This window comes from Electrona antarctica (genome assembly GCF_951216825.1).
Source record: "Electrona antarctica genome assembly, chromosome: 5".
Taxonomy (NCBI): domain Eukaryota; kingdom Metazoa; phylum Chordata; class Actinopteri; order Myctophiformes; family Myctophidae; genus Electrona; species Electrona antarctica.
The window spans coordinates 49,791,144-49,807,720 of record NC_136810.1 but is presented as its reverse complement, the minus strand read 5'-3'; the positions used below and the strand labels follow the sequence as shown (position 1 = coordinate 49,807,720).

At 46.6% G+C, this 16,577-nt stretch overlaps 1 protein-coding gene across 1 annotated transcript; it reads right to left on the bottom strand.

Moving 5' to 3' along the window:
- Positions 1-33: 33 nt before the first annotated feature.
- On the bottom strand, positions 34-15,617 carry snrkb (SNF related kinase b). The gene is made up of 4 exons (XM_079502365.1): positions 15,286-15,617; positions 13,395-13,789; positions 3,290-3,431; positions 34-1,441 (listed from the first exon to the last, which is right to left on the bottom strand). The coding sequence occupies exons 1-4, from the start codon at positions 15,537-15,539 to the stop codon at positions 211-213; spliced, it is 2,022 nt and encodes a 673-aa protein (XP_079358491.1). The 5' UTR covers positions 15,540-15,617; the 3' UTR covers positions 34-210.
- Positions 15,618-16,577: the final 960 nt, after the last annotated feature.

Below are 16,577 nucleotides of genomic sequence, written 5' to 3'. Positions count from 1 at the left end.
GCTGCATCAATGATTTTATTGGGTAGGCCCCAAAATTATGATCGCGGGAAGTATTTTGGGTACTTCTGGTTCCGCCTTGTGGTTTCCTGCCAGATGACTACAAATCATTGACTACAACATGACGAAAGTTACCATCCACTCCCGACCGGATCATAAACCCGAAATGGAATGCTGCCCAGGCTAGTCCCGGGCGAGTCCCAACGGGTTGGCCTAGAGCACGTGGCAACAGTTATACTGAGCCAGGGGCAGGATCTTGGTCTTGTTGTGCGGCGGCATATTGAAGGTCAGGGCCTTCTCGCACAGAGGAAACTGAAACAGTCTCTGCCTCAGCTTCATGCCACGCCCCTTCCCCGGCTCCGAGCGATGAGGAGCGGCCTCAGGCTCCGCCTCCCCCCGACACCCGGACGCATTGTTGTTGTGGGCTCGCGGTCTGTCCGTGAGGAGGTCCTCCCTCTCCCCGTCCGCCTTGGTTCCTCCCTCTTTCTGCGCCGGCTCCGACCCGCCGCGCAGACCCAGTCTGACGGAGGGACGCGGAGGACGGGTGGAGACGGGGGAGGCGGGGCGGGAGTGGGACTGGGTGAGTGGGGGGGACTTGTCGGTGTTGTTGTTGGGTTCCACCCCCTCCTTTGCTATCTCTGGATCGGTGGGGTCCGGCTGAACCTGACAACACCGCACCCCCATGAAGGCAGACAGAGAAAGCGGTTTGACGCCGGGCGTCGGGTTGACCGGCGTCTCCCCGACCGGCTGGTTTGAAACCACGTGGCCGGTTCCGCCTGTCCCCTTCTCCCTGTCCCCTGTCCCCTTCTCCCCGTCTCCTGTCCCCTTCTCCCGGTCTCCTTCCTCCTCGCCTCTCGCTTCCCGTTCATCCTCCTCCAAGTCGACCTCCTCCGTCTCTGCTGAGCTGTCCGCGGTCTGCAGCGGGTCCGTCTCTCCGTCTCTCTCTTGCGTACCCGAGTCTTCCAGCGCTCCGCCCGCGTTTTCGTCGGGCACCGACGAACGGCCAACCCACTCCGCATTCAACAGACCCCTCTCTTCCTCCTCCTCTTCTACCTCATCTTCCTCCTCTTCTTCCTCCTCCTCTTCCTCCTGCTCTTCTTCCTCCTCCTCTTCCTCCTCCTCCTCCTCCTCGCATATCTGTTGCAGGGCTGCGCTGACCCTGGGGACGGTCAGCGAGGCCTCTTTGGGAGGAGGCTGCGGACTGAGCCTGGGCTGCCACGGCGCCGGCACGGGCAGCTGGGTCTGGGGTCTCGCCGCCAGCAGGTCCCCGCACTCGGGCACTCCCGGGCGGGTCGAGCTGGGACACGCGGCCGCCGACAGCCAGTGGGGCGGGGCCTCAGGGCTGAGGAGCACGTCGTCCAGCCCCTGTAGCCAATCGTGAGCTTCGATCTCCTCCAGTGACGCGCGGAGAGAGGGATCCCTCTGCAGCATCCTGGCGATTAGACTGATAGAGAGAGAGAGAGAGAAGGGGGTGGGGGGGGGGAGAGAGAGAGAGAGAGAGAGAGACATACAGTAGGGTTGAGATTACGAACAGACAATGTTGATAAGTGTACTTTTAACTCCGTCAGGGCACATAACATTTTTCTGAGAATAAATTCCTTACCAATACATTTCTTCACCAATGTGTTTGTAAATGTGTTGAAGGACATAGCCGTCACGTCATCACAAATTACTATGACCTGAAAAAGTGGCTATGGCTGTTTTTCCAAGGAATGTTTTTCGTGCAAAGCAAATGCTTGCAATGGATTCAGAATCATGAAAAAACTAGTTTGACCTACTAGCATGCTACTTAATAATGTATACCGTGCAGGCATTTCTGTTAATTAATGGTGCACTCCAATTTGTAAATACATCAAAGATGCTATTTATAATCCATCTATAATGGATAAAGCTTTGGCCTGGAAGAGAGGTCATCAGGTGGTCCCTAACCTTCTGTTTCGACTCTTAACCACAACACTCTCCGGTTGGCAGGTCAGCAGTGATTGGCCAAATCACTGCCCCTCTCATCCAGGCTTCCAGCTATTGTCCTTTCTCTATGCCAGAGCCAACAGGAGGCTCCACCTGCCTTGTGTGTTCTTGGAGGATTGCAGGCACTTAGAGGCATCTAAGGACTGTGGTTTGTGTCCTGCCTACGTCTCACCAGACTATAAGTCTGTGCGGTGTGCGTGCATCCGTCCTTGTCCACACTTGGCCTTGAGTCAAGGTGGGTTGTTTGAGCCTTCTCTGCGTCTGTGTCACTGTGAGAGAAATTGGTGAAGAAATGCATTGGCATTGAATTTGACTGTGGACATTTGTCGGATAATATTCCCTTTCTAAAAAGGTAGTCCTCATGTCCTACTGTACATCATAGACGTTGCCTGAAGGTCAGGCGTTCTGTCCTACACAGATCTTGCTTCCTCAATGAGGTGCTTCATCACATGACCCCCCCGGCGTTGTGTCACATGAGGGGTCCCGGGTCACACATTGTGGCTTGTGTTAAGAGGCCAAAGCTAATCTTAGATGCTACTGGGTTAAGTAAGTTCAATGAAAATAGTATTATAAAGTTGGCGGTCGTGGCTCAGGGGTAGAGTGGCCGGATGGTTCCCAGTTCGAACCCGGGCTCCCCCGGAGTTGGTGTCGAAGTGTCCTTGAGCAAGACTCTGAACCCCTAATTGATCCCGATGAGCAGGTTGGTGCCTTGCATGCATGGTTTCCGCTGCCATTGGTGTATGAATTTGTGTGCGTGACTGGGTGAATGTAATGCACAATCTATGTAAAACGCCTTGGATAAAGGTGCTACTGTATATAAATACACCATTTGCATTTACCATAAATGTAATATCACTGCTGTTGTTCACTCGGTGACCAGTACATGTCAGTATTGAGCAGGAGTGAAACTCCTCCACTAAAGGCCAAATCATACTCCAGTTTTAGGTGATAAGGTGACCACCGAAAACTACAACATCGCGTCACGCTGCGGTGATAAGCGACTCACCGCTCACCCCGACACTTCTCTCTGTTTTTACTAAACGGTGGTCACCTTATCAATAGGCCTTAGCGTTGGCATGCAGCTCTGTGTTGTGTTATAAGGATGGATTGGATGTTATCACGGATGCCGTGAAGGCGACAGGTTTGGAGGTTAAGTGAGAAGGGACATTGTAAGCGTGCTTTTGGCTCTTGTCCCGTGTGTGTGTTTGTGTGTGTGTGTGTGTGTGTGTGCGCGTGTGTGTGTGTGTGTGCGTGTGCGCGTGCATGCGTGCGTGCGCGTGCGGTAACGTATATGTAGTGTGTGTGTGTGCACATTTGCACTCACCTTCTGCAGTCGTCTGATATGTGTTCGGGGACGGAGTAGCGACAGTCCAGAATCATCACCAGGGTTTCACTGTCGTTGGTTTCCTGGAAGGGAGGGACTCCACACACCAGCATGTACAGAATCACCCCCAGAGACCAGATATCTGGAACACAAGAGAGATCCCACAAGAACAATATTAGCCTCACGCTACTATAGTAGCAGGCTACTTCGGAAGAAAACGAAGTATAATCTTGCCTAAATCATGTCTACACACATTAGCGTGTCTGTAACCTATTTAACTTATTTTTCTTTATAAAGGGGTGCATACTTAGTATAGACTAGTCATTGGTTAGACATGCGTTAAGGTTAGGTTTAGGTGTGCTGCCCTGTGGGAGGTTAGGTTTAGGGTGAGGGTTTGAGATAGGTTGTAGTTGTAGGACTAATGACCGGTCTAACCAATGACTAGTCTAAACCAAAAACTGTCTAAACTAAGTACTGCATAATACTGCACAAAGCCAAACGCAGCCACATGACAGCTGACAAATATAAAGTGTTCTAGACTTAGTAGACAGCTGTGCCGAAATATCTGCCCTGTGCAATTTGTGATTACAAAGCCTAAAAGGCAGAACAGAAATACAAATTGTAAATGTTCCAATGTTCAATGCAAAAAACACAATTAAATTGTTAATCACAATTATTCGTGTGACAATATTAATCGTCAACTTAAATTCGTAATCGTGACAGCCCTAGAGTTGAAAGGTTCTCAGATCTTTTTATCCTTGTGAGGACATTAAGGTTCTCAATAGAAAGATGGCACGCACGCACGCACGTCACACGCGCACACACACACAATGTAGACATACGTCACTTCCTGGTGCTGACAGCATGTTCCTTTCCTCATGTCTGTCCTTCTGCTTCCCAGCCCACCCTTCCTTCCATGCTCCCTTCCTTCCTCCCTCCCTCCCCCTCCTCCCTCGCCTCCTCTCCTGTCCTCAGGGCAGACTGGGTGAGTGGAGGTCACGGCAAACTCAGAACTCAGAACACACCATGAACACTGTGGCCAGTTCATGAACTCCCCCCTCTCTCTCTCACTCACACACACACATACAGTCATACACACGTCACACACACACACACGCGCGCGCGGAAGGGAGCTGGGAACTAAGGACCGTGATAAACAGATGGCTTGTTCTGGGTTAGTTCTATTCTAAGAATGTTCACTTTTCTTCCTTTCCCCTCTCTGTTTTTCTCTCCTTCCCTCACTCACTCACTCCATCTCCATTTCTGAGAAGACCATGCGTGAATAAATGGGAAGCGTTACGTAACTTACGTTGTATAATGTACATTATTCAAATGACTGCACTTGGCATTTAACTTATACGATACCCAGGCATGGACAGGGCTGTCATTTAAGTTGATGATTAATTGTCTCACAAATAATTGCGATTAACAATTTAAATGTGTTTTCTGTTTACCTGGTAATCAAAAAATCTATACTTTAAAAGGGGGAGAAATTTGCAGAAATGGCCGATCTACAAGTTTACAATGAGTCACGAAGTTACGCATTGTAAGCTTATAGCTATTACTGCTCTTTATGTCTGAACATTTTTCAACATGGTTTCAAATGATTATGACAAAATAATCGCAATTATCTCGAATAATTGCAATTGCAAAGACAATTATGTAATTATTGTGACAGGCCAAGTACCTCACATGACTTGACAATTCTGATCCTCTAAATCGCACTTAAACACATGGAATAAAATGAAACACACACACACACACACACACACACACACACACACACACACACACACACACACAGACACAGACACAGACACAGACACAGACACACACACACACACACACACACACAGCAGTGTTCCAGTGTATGCAGCCATTGTCCCACATTAGACTCTTGACAGTGAAACAACAGACCTCAGTCTTCTCCTTGTCCTCGTACACTTACACACTACTTATACGCAATACACACACACACACGTACGCACGCGCACGCACGCGCGCGCGCACGCACACACACACACTGCACATCTCTTGTCTGTCTAATGAAGACGGTTATGCAACAGTGGAGAGAAGACACTGAGTACTGGGAGTGTTCTCTTCTCAGTTCAGCGGGGAATATCTCACTTTCCCTCACCGCACATTAGTGGCCTGCTGACAAAACAAACACGCACACTGTGTGTGTGTTTGCACGTATACCGCACACATGCACAAAGGCACAGGCTGTGAACCCAGCTGCCTTTCTGAATAACCCCAGGCCCCATCATTAGCAAAATGATACAACTCTATCGTTCGCTAACGGGTTAATTAGCTTCTATTTTACAGATAGACAGAAACCATACATACTGTAGCTTCAGAAACCTTGCATCTCAACTCTGTATTTCAACTTTTTTTTTTTTTTCATAAATTAATTAATAACCTACTTTATCGTATGAGGGTGTCGAGCAAAACAAGCCAATCTAAAAAAACATTGTGTCGCAAATACTGTGACTGTACTGTACTTGTGCTGTAGTGTGTGTGTGTGTGTGTGTGTGTGTGTGTGTGTGTGTGTGTGTGTGTGTGTGTGTGTGTGTGTGTGTGTGTGTGTGTGTGTGTGTGTGTGTGTGTGTGTGTGTGTGTGTGTGTGTGTGTGTGTGTGTGTGTGTGTGTGTGGCCACACACACAACAGTGACACTTTGTGGTGGTCAAACGCTATTTCCGTGCTTGGACACGTACACATAGGGACAAAGGGACACACATACTGTAGCTACGCAATGGAGTGGCTGCACCACTCCAAGGTTTTAATTGAATCAAACTGAAAGTGGGATGAGTGATTTCCATTCATGGACATTTCTACTAGAATGAATTATCCAGCCTCGTTTCAGACAGGATTACTTTGGGTTTACAACATCTCTGTTGCCCTATCCCCCCCCCCCCCCCCCCCCGCCCTCCCTCCCCCCCGCCCTCCCTCCCCCCCAATAGCCATGAATATGATTTAGACCTTTTTTATTTATATTTATTTTCAGAATTCTGTTGACCAGCATGCCGATTTAATGTTCTGTTTACCGTATAGCCTCCTACACATTTGACACGTTGTGATCTTGTAGATCGACCGGCTCTTGTCGGCAAGTGACACCGTCGTACGATGGGAGTAAAAGATTAGGCTTTCCGTCCTGCTTTCAAATGCTGATTGACAATTTTAATCCTGGCATCTCTATTTTGGGCATGTCATTTTAGGTGAAAATTTTCAAAAATAGCCTTGTGTCCTAGGCCTATATGCTTGATCTACTCGCCTGCATGTTGCACACCGTCACGCGGCCAAAAAAAGAATCCCTGGGGAGACTGGTCTGGCACTGGTCTGGCTCAATTTTAATTACATTTCACTCACCCCAAAGTTGTGGGTGACCAATCAGAGCCCACTATTCAAAGTGAGACATTTTTGCTGCCGTTTGTTGCTTGGAAATAAATCTTCCACACCAAAGTTCCGGTCTAATATCTACGCAGTGATATTAGTCTGGCCATGCCAGGCTAACGGGCTTGTGGATCAACATCTTTTCCCTGCGCGACATACGATCAAGTATACATCGAGCTTAACCCATTTTGACCTGAGATCAGATTCTAAAAATGTCTTCTACATCCTGACAGTTTTCTGAAAAAGCTATGTTTCTATGTCAGTCGTTCTTCGATTTTTCAAAAATAGCAGACCTACAAGCTCGTAGCGCGCCACTCGGTGGAGCGCTATGAGCTTGTAGATCTGCTATTTTTCAATAGCTAAAGCATAACATAATGCTAACACCAAAAGGGGTTCCCACCCAAAATGGGTCTTAATGAGCCCCCCCATCCACGGCATTGCATTGTATTGTGTTCTAGTGTGGCCAGGCAGCTATTCAGCAGCGCTAATGTGGGCGCTAATGTTGAGTCACAGCTCATTGCAGTCTGTCTCAGACGCCAGTCATGTGTGCACGTACAACTCATGACCCCTCTGTATCCAGACAGTATAACGGACGCGTTATTATTTATCCCACCGCAGTTCTAGGAAAGCCCTGCTGTGATTGGCCAGTAGTCGTTGTGATTGACAGTTCTCGTTTTTGCGACCAGTCATTAGTCATACAACTACAACCTATCTCAAACCCTCACCCTAAACCTAACCCCCCACGGGGCAGCACACCTAAACCTAACCTTAACTCATGTCTAACCAATGATTAGTCTAAACTAAGTATGCACCCCCCTAAACCTAACCCGAACGGCCTAACCTCAGTAAAACGATGCCTTCCCGGGAGCCAATCAGACACATGGTGAGGCGGGTCTACCCTAGAACGTTGGTGGGATTCATAATCACGCATAACGGACACAGTAAGCGTTGTGTAGTAGAGAGACCAATGGTTCTCCAATGACCTCTTGTAGATCAGCTATTTTCAGTGCGTGAAAACGGTGCACGTAAAGTGAATGTGTAAAGCGTTGGTCCCTGCCCAGCGTGCGCACACACACAGTCACACGCACGCACGCACGCGCGCACACACACACACGCTGCTGTTGGTGCCTGCCCAGCGTACACACCAAGAAGTACAGCCGCTCGGCTCACATTATGTAAGAGAACACTGTTTATGTTTGACGAGAGGGCCTGTGGGACTTTATCTGTGTCTCTACTGTATGCCTATTATCATACCAACACTCATGCATGCGCACGCACGCACACACTCGCGCGCGCACACACGCACACGCACGAGTGTGCACACAGCCAGTGGTATAGCAACTAAGCACATTTACTCAAGTAACCTTTGGTACTTTAAGTACATTTTGAAGGCAATACTTTTGTACTTTTACTCAAGTACATTTTTAATTCCAGACTTTTACTTGCAACAGAGTATTTCTATATTGCAGTATTGATACTTTTACTACTTTTTCCACCACTGCAGCTATATATAATTTCAATTCGCAATGGCTCCAGGCAGCCAGTGTGGGCAATACAATTATGAAACCTTCAGAACAACGTACCAAAGAAACCATGAGGGCACTCCAGCCGGGGCTTCTAGGTGTGTGCGTGTGTGTGTGTGTGTGTGTGTGTGTGAGAGAAAGAGATGAGTCACTGCATCTTAAGCTTAATCTGAGTTCCCGGAAGTTTTCACCACTATACTAAGCTGAGCTCTCAATCTCTTTGTTCACGCTGCTCAGCATTGCTCAGCATTATCTCGCTCAGATTAAAATATACGCACTCACACACTCACACACATGCGTCATGCAAACACCCACAAACATGCATGCAAAAATATGCATGCAATGCATTATGTATGTATGCTGCACACACGCACATACACACACGTACATGCACACGCACACACACACACACACACACACACGCACACACACACACACGCGCTCTGAAGAGTATAGACGAACAGTCGTTTCATTGTTCCTTAAAGATGGAGTGCTGTGATTTTAAAACATGATCGTCACGTATTATGATTATACTAGGAGGACGATTTCTTTCAAACAAGAAATGATGACAGTCATATTATTTACCAGCTGCTTGTATATTTGCTGCGGTGGTGGTCCACAGTAAAAACTAGAAGAGCCAGGATGATAAACATGAAGCGCTCTGTCGCGAGCGACTAATTCTCGTACCAGTTGCCGTGGGCTCCTCCCCGCTCCTCTGGCCGCGGGGGCGGGGGGAGCGCACGCAGGGCAACCGGCACGAGAATTAGTCAGTCGCTTCTCTGTCACAAGCTCGCGGCCGTGGTTAGATGTTCTATTGTAAATAGCAGACCTAACAAGCTCACTAAGTGGCTCGGTAATGAGTTTTCAAAGATGTACAGTAGTAGGCACATGTTAACTGAGCCATGTATTGATAATGTACGAACAAAACGCATTTGTGCGACCACGCGACTGATTATCAAATTAGCCATGGTTCACATGATGCTCGTACTTCACAGTCATGTTTCAGGGCTAGTATCAAATATGAAGGACTGACTATCGTAAATGATACAGTTTACGAGACACCTCGGCAACAATATCGCAGAGACAGTTTGTGTATTTTTGGACCACAATTCTTGAGACTACTCAAAACAAAGTCGGACAGTGTTTTAATTAAGCTATACTCCAATTTCCACATGACTGTGTTGTTGCTGTGAAGTGAATCTTCATGCCGTGCAGACGATGGGATCGTTGGGATGTATGGGTTGTTGCCAGTGTTGCCAACTGTCGTGACAGAAATAAGCTAACCAACCTCCAAAAACCAGGCAAGCAACTGTGGGGTTAAAAGAATCCAAGTGTGGCTGGAAATAAGCGGACTGCAACCCTGGTTAATGCTGGCCTCTGATGCTGGCTTACGACATTGAGGGGGCAGAAAACTGCGCACTTGAGCACTGTTCATGCAGCCTGAACTGGGACAAGAGCTATGTTAAGCATGTGATCCGCCATTGGACTGGCCCCATGAAGTGAACGGAGTTATCAGACGACAAACTAGGTGGCGAACTTGTCTTGTACATTTCCAGGCTATTCTTTGACTAGCCTGCTTTAGCAAGCAGCTGGTAAAAAGTGTACAGAAAGTGTTTAAAAAAAATTCATGTGGCCAATACTCACCAGTTCATTAAGTATACCTGGTTTTCACCTTAGCACCACCCACCTGAACTGAAGCCTCGCCCACAGCTGTTGTTTTATGACAATGTGGGAGGGGTTAGGGTTATGACTAAAATGGTGTTATTTCAATTGGGCTTTTTGACTCAAAGGCTTTCAGCTTTCAGGAAGAAACCAAAAATACACAGGGAAGACATATTTTAAATTAATATTATAACCACACCTGGGGGTCTATTAGAGTAGGCTAATGTTAACTCCATAGACACATGCAAAACAGAAAAAGTACAAGAATCACAGCTCTCCATCTTTAACCAGGCTCTGGCCGACCCTACTAGCGCATTGAAATACCATGACGTGTGTAGTTGTGTACATATATAGGGGTAGTGGTTAAGGATTGCAATGCTACATTGACTATTTGTCACCCATTTGCTTAATTGCTGCAATTATACATTGCCATACAATCCAGATGCACATACAATATATTTGTATTTATAAGTACAAGTGCTGGCCAGTGGCCATGTGCTTTCAAAATCCAAGCCAGCTACTGCATCTGGCTTAGCACTTAAGCTCAAGTCCATCCCTGAAGACCACAAGCTGTGTTAAGCTCAAGTCCATCCCTGAAGAGCACAAGCTGTATTCTTCCCCAGGGGACAAAGAATAAAATCCCTGAGTCTGCCTTCTGTTATATACCATCACCTCTTACTCACACTGTACTTTTATTTATACTAACTGTGTGGGACACCGGGATCTGTCTGTCTATCTATCTACAGCTCCATCTCAATGAATTAGAATATTATGTAAAAGTAAATTTTCTTCCGTAAAATAATTCAAAAAGTGAAACTTTCATATATTCTCAATTCAAAGTGAAGTATTTAAAACCTTTTTTTTGTTTTAATCTTGATGATTATGGCGTACAGCTCATGAAAATAAAACAATCCGGAGCAATGTCGACCATCTGAAAAGTATATTAATGTATGCAGTCAATACTAATTATTTCATCAATGGGGCGTGGCATGGAGGTGATCAGCCTGCCCTGTGGCACTGTTGAGGTGTTATGGAAGCCAGGTTTGTTTGATAACAGCCGTAAATTAATTTGTATTGTTGAGTCTCATGTCTCACACCTTCCTCTTGACAATACAACTTAGATTCTCTGTAGGGTTCAGGTCAGGCCAGTTGGCTGGTCAGTTAAGCACAGTAATACATGGTCAGTACACCAATTACTAGTAGTTTTGGCTCTGTGGGCAGGTGCCAAGAGCTTCATGGTCATGGAGATGCTAATTTTCCTTTCCAGAACCTGTAAACAGACACAGCAATCCAGCTGAGTCTGTCAGAGGGTAAATGGCTAGTATTTGTTCTACCAGCAGCAGTTGCCATTGGCATGTGTGATTATGAAATATGTTTGTTTCACAAATGCCTACTTGGCATTACCTTTCCCTCGTCTCCCATATTGATGGAAGTCAAGAACAAACCCCTGTGTCCCACTGTAAGATCTAGTACGAAAATGAAACCAGAATGTACAAAAGGAAGCAATATCTTCCATGTTCCATGTCTGGGTATACATTCGCTGAATGTATGGATTTATAGTTGTACCCATATCAAGTACAGTATATACAAAATACACAACCAGTTCTTCAGCAGTATAGACAATAAGCTCTATAAACATAGTGGTAATGTGCAGTTTGTGCGGGCCACCGTGGTGTGCATATTGTTGATATGCTCTATAAACATAGTTTATAGAGCATAGTTGTGGAAAGTAACAAAGTACAATTTTGATTTGAGTATTTCCAATTCGCAATACTTTTACTTGACCTCCAGTACATCTCGGATCCAAACAATACAAATGCATTTACGGCTGTTATCAAAGCAAACCTGGGCTTCCATAACACCTCAATAGTGACAAAGGCTGATCACCTCCATCATGCCACGCCCCATTGATGAAATAATTTGTTCAAAAATATGCAGTATTGACTGCATACATTAAAATACTTTTCAGATGGTCGACATTTCTCGTTTAAAAATAAATCATTTTTTTCAATGGTCTCGTAAAATATTCTAATTTGTTGAGATAGGATTTTTTTGATTTTCATGAGCTGTACGCCATAATCATCAAGATTAAAACAAAAAAGGTTTTAAATACTTCACTTTATGCACAATGAATTGAGAATATACTGTATGAAAGTTTCACTTTTTGAATTATATTACGGAAGAAAATGAACTTTTACACAATATTCTAATTCATTGAGATGGAGCTGTATCTCCATTCTCTCATTTAATGTGAAGGTGCTAGCAGTCTGGGCTGATGGTGAAGCTAATGATGCAGAGAGCTTCAAGTATGAGTACTGTACTTGTCTTTCTCACTATCTCATCTGTAGCTTACTGTATGTCTTTCTCTCTCTCCATGTCCCAAACTCACACAAACGTGTGCGTGCGGGCTGCGCGCCCGTGCACACGCACGCACGCATGCACGCACATGAACACGAACACACACACTTGCTATGCAGTGTGAGAGCCCAGCGGTGAGCTGCAGTGTTGGCTCCACTGCAGAGTGATGCCCAGTTGGCTCAGGACTGGCTGACTGACCCAGATACACACTCTAATCCACCACGCACGCACGCCTCATGCACGCACGCACACACACTGATCCACAATTTCAAAATTGGTACACACACACACGCATGGATACACGCATGCACGCGCACGTAAGAACCTGTAAACAGACACAGCAATCCAGCTGAGTCTGTCAGAGGGTAAATGGCTAGTATTTGTTCTACCAGCAGCAGTGCAGCATGCCATTGGCATGTGTGATTATGAAATCTGTTTGTTTCACGAATGCCTACTTGGCATATCTTTCCCTCGTCTCCCATATTGATGGAAGTCGAGAACAAACTCCTGTGTCCCCACTGTAAGATCTAGTACAAAAGTGAATGAATCGATTCAAATCCTTCAGCCCCTCACACCAGAATGTACAAAAGGAAGCAATATCTTCCATGTTCCATGTCTGGGTATACATTCGCTGAATGTATGGATTTATAGTTATACCCATATTAAGTACAGTATATACAAAATACACAACCAGTTCTTCAGCAGTATAGACAATAAGCTCTATAAACATAGTGGTAATGTGCAGTTTGTGCGGGCCACCATGGTGTGCACTGCATATTGTGATATGCTCTATAAACATAGCACTAATCAGTTGTGGAAAGTAACAAAGTACAATTTTGAGGTATTTGTACTTTACTTGAGTATTTCCAATTCGCAATACTTTTACTTGTACCTCCAGTACATCTCGGATCCAAGCATTGTGCTTTTACTCCACTAGATTTATTTGAAAAGTTTAGTTACTAGTTACTTGATTATTATTACAACATACATTAACCAACAGACTACTTTAACTTTTTGTACATTTTGATGTAATACTTTTGTACTTTTTTCCCCACCACTGGTGGTAATGTGCAGTTTGTGTGTGTGGGCCGCCATGGTGTGCACATTGTGGGTGCATCTGACTTTGTGTTCAAGGTAAACATCGCGCTCATCTATACGCTAGGTTGCTCACCCACGGCCGGCGCGTCGTACTCCTCCCCCAGCAGTATCTCCGGGGCCGAGTATGCCAGGGAGCCGCAGCTGGTGGCCAGCATGGTGCCCGGCTGGAACAGGTTGCTGAAGCCGAAGTCCGTCAGCTTCACGGCGCCCTGCTGCGGGAAGAACACCACGTTCTCCGGCTTCAGGTCCCGGTGGACCACGTGCAGGCGGTGGCAGTACGCCACGGCGCGCACGATCTGGGCAAAGTGGCGCTTGGCGGTGCGCTCGGCCACGCCGCCCTCGTGGCGGAGGATGTAGTCGTAGAGGTCGCCGCCCTCGGCCAGCTCCATGACCAGGTAGAGGGTGGTGGGCGTGTCGAAGACCTCGTACAGGCACACCACGTTGGGGTGCTGCACCAGCTTCATGCACCTGAAGACGATGATCACACACACACACAGACGGTCAATTCCACGGCTGACTTTTAAAGAGACGACCCAAATGATCTCCATTTGGGTCCATTCTTACACTCCAAGTTAGAATTGACTCTATGCACACAGAATTACTCGTCCTACTTCCCTATTTCCTTCACAGGTGTTACCGATGATAAAGCTGATCGGTATTAATGCTGTGTTCCATTTATTGTACAGTGGTTCTTTTTTGTTTCTTACATTTTTATCCCACGATTTTGTAACCCATTTTTTCACCCCTGTGTCAATTATCTAATGTGATCCTGGGCGCTCTACACACCCTCCGCCAACCTAGTCCCCATATATGGGAGACATGGGGAGAGCAACGGACTTGAACTCATGCTTCCCTCATGCCTGAGTGTCCAAGTTGCTCCTTTACACGTGGCAGGGGGGAGTTTCCCTGGTTGGACGTAGCGAGTGGAAGGAACACGTTATTCCAACCAGTTCCTTTCCCCTCCATCAGGCGCCCCGGCTGGCCAGGGGGAGGCAGTTTTTTTAGAGACCAGGATTACTGCATGTTTTTGTGAGGGTACCTACCCTAGGGGACACGGGGAGAACATGCAAACTCCACACAGAAAGGCCCTTTCGCCAACCCCGCCTCGGGTATGGGCACTGATGACGCGGAGGAGGAAACACGCCGCCAGCACCCACAGCGCCCCGAGCAGGAATCGAACCCAGGACCTTCTAGCTGTGAGGCGACAGCACTACCAACTGTGCCACCGTGCCCCCATTTTTGTACAGTGGTTCAAATGGCAGAGTGCAATGGGTGGCTCTGTCCTATGCTCTTTGTTATTGATGGGCAGTTTGGATTCTTTTTCAACACGACGACAAAGGATCACACCATTTTAAGGCGGGTGTTCATGAAACGGAACGATGATGTCGGCGGGGTGGTTCTTCAAAGGTTAGCGAAAAAACTAGGCAGTCAGATGGGGATCACGATTATTTAATCCCACAGTCAAACTGTTAACTTAATGGCAAGATGGCCGCAGTCTGAATAAGGTCACCCTGCAGCACCATGACTCTGTTTGACCCGAATGGAACAGAGCCTTCATTAGTATCATCGGTAACACCTGTGAAGGAAGCGGGGAAAGGGTCCCAAGTTCTTTCCAAAATACAGTGTGCATAGAACCTATTCCAGTGCTAATTTAAAGAGCCGACCCAAATTATCTCTAGAATTATGTTACTACACAGTAACTGCAACTATTCTAAATAAAGGCCCTTTGGGGTAACTTTAAAATGACTTTGTAGCATTTGTATTTTTTCAGTACGATTATCTGGGAAGACAAATTGGCTATGGGATATGTCGGCATGTTTAGAGCATTTAGGTCTCACAGCGAAACCTCACAGCCTGTTTGTGGTCCCATAACATTCGAAAGACAGAGTTAGACTATATGGTGTGCTGCTATATAGGCTGTAATTTTGTCTAATATCTGGGATGAGAAACTCCCTATACCGTACCTCACTTCCTGAAGGAGGTGGCTTGCCGACATGACGTCAAGTTTGGTCTTGTCGATCATCTTGACGGCAACCAGCTGCCCAGTGACGGCGTGGCGGCCCAGTTTGACCACGGCAAAGTGACCCCTCCCCAGCGTCCGACCCAGGTGGTACAGTCCACTGAGGTCAGTGTGACCAGAGATGTCCCTGTGGTCGAGATGGGTCGATCCATTCTGCATTGAGCTTGGGGGGTCTTCAGAGGAGTCCATGGTAAGCATAGAGCGTGGTGAAGAAGAAACAAGACTGGGGAATGTTGATCAGGGGTGTGTGTGTGTGTGTGTGTGTGTGTGTGTGTGTGTGTGTGTGTGTGTGTGGGGGGGGGGGGGTTAAAAGACGAAAACAGCAGAGAGGGCAGATGGGAGAAGAAAGAAGGCTGTGCATGTGTCAAAGGAAGAAGAATGTATGCGAGGAGTGCAAGCTTGCAAAGTTCTTGACTGCCGTTGCGATGAGGCCTATAGATGGGAGAAAGAACAGACGACAACAACAGAGTCAGAGATGCATACTTAAAATAAAACACCCTCTATCGATTACAGTTTATGTTTCCGATTCAACGGGGCGATGGGTACCGGATAGTTCTCTCTGCAAACACTGCCTCGCCTCTTCAAGCATAAAACAGTTTCCTGAAATAGAATCGCATTTCATGCCCCTACGCCCCCTCCACACACACACACACACACACACACACACACACACACACACACACACACACACACACACACACACACACACACACACACACGCAAGCAAAGCATGCCCACAAATGCACGCATGCACGCACACACACACACACCACACACACACACACACACACACACACAGACAGTGATTCACACACAGTGATTCACACACACAGTGACTCACAAACAGAAACAAAAACATAGGTACAGAGATAGTTTGTGGAGTGGTAACCTATTACCTAAATATAGATTCTTCTAGGTGGAAAAATACACATCACAGACTAAAATATGTCTAGTCTGGGGGGGGGGGGGGGGTGGGTCAGTCAGAGTAGAGTAAAAGTAGATTAAGTATAGAGTAAAATAGTATTTTATTGTTGATGATGCGGAGGGGGAGTGGTTCTCTCGTGGACAACAGTGTGTACCCTGCAGCAGTATATGCCTCTCCACTGGATGGATCAATACTGTAACAGGAAACCTTAATGTGTGTGTGTGTGTTTTTGTGATCATGTTTATGTCATTAGTCCACATTGCAGCCTATGTGAGAGCATCATTAGGTGATGTCATCTTTGTCTAATTCCC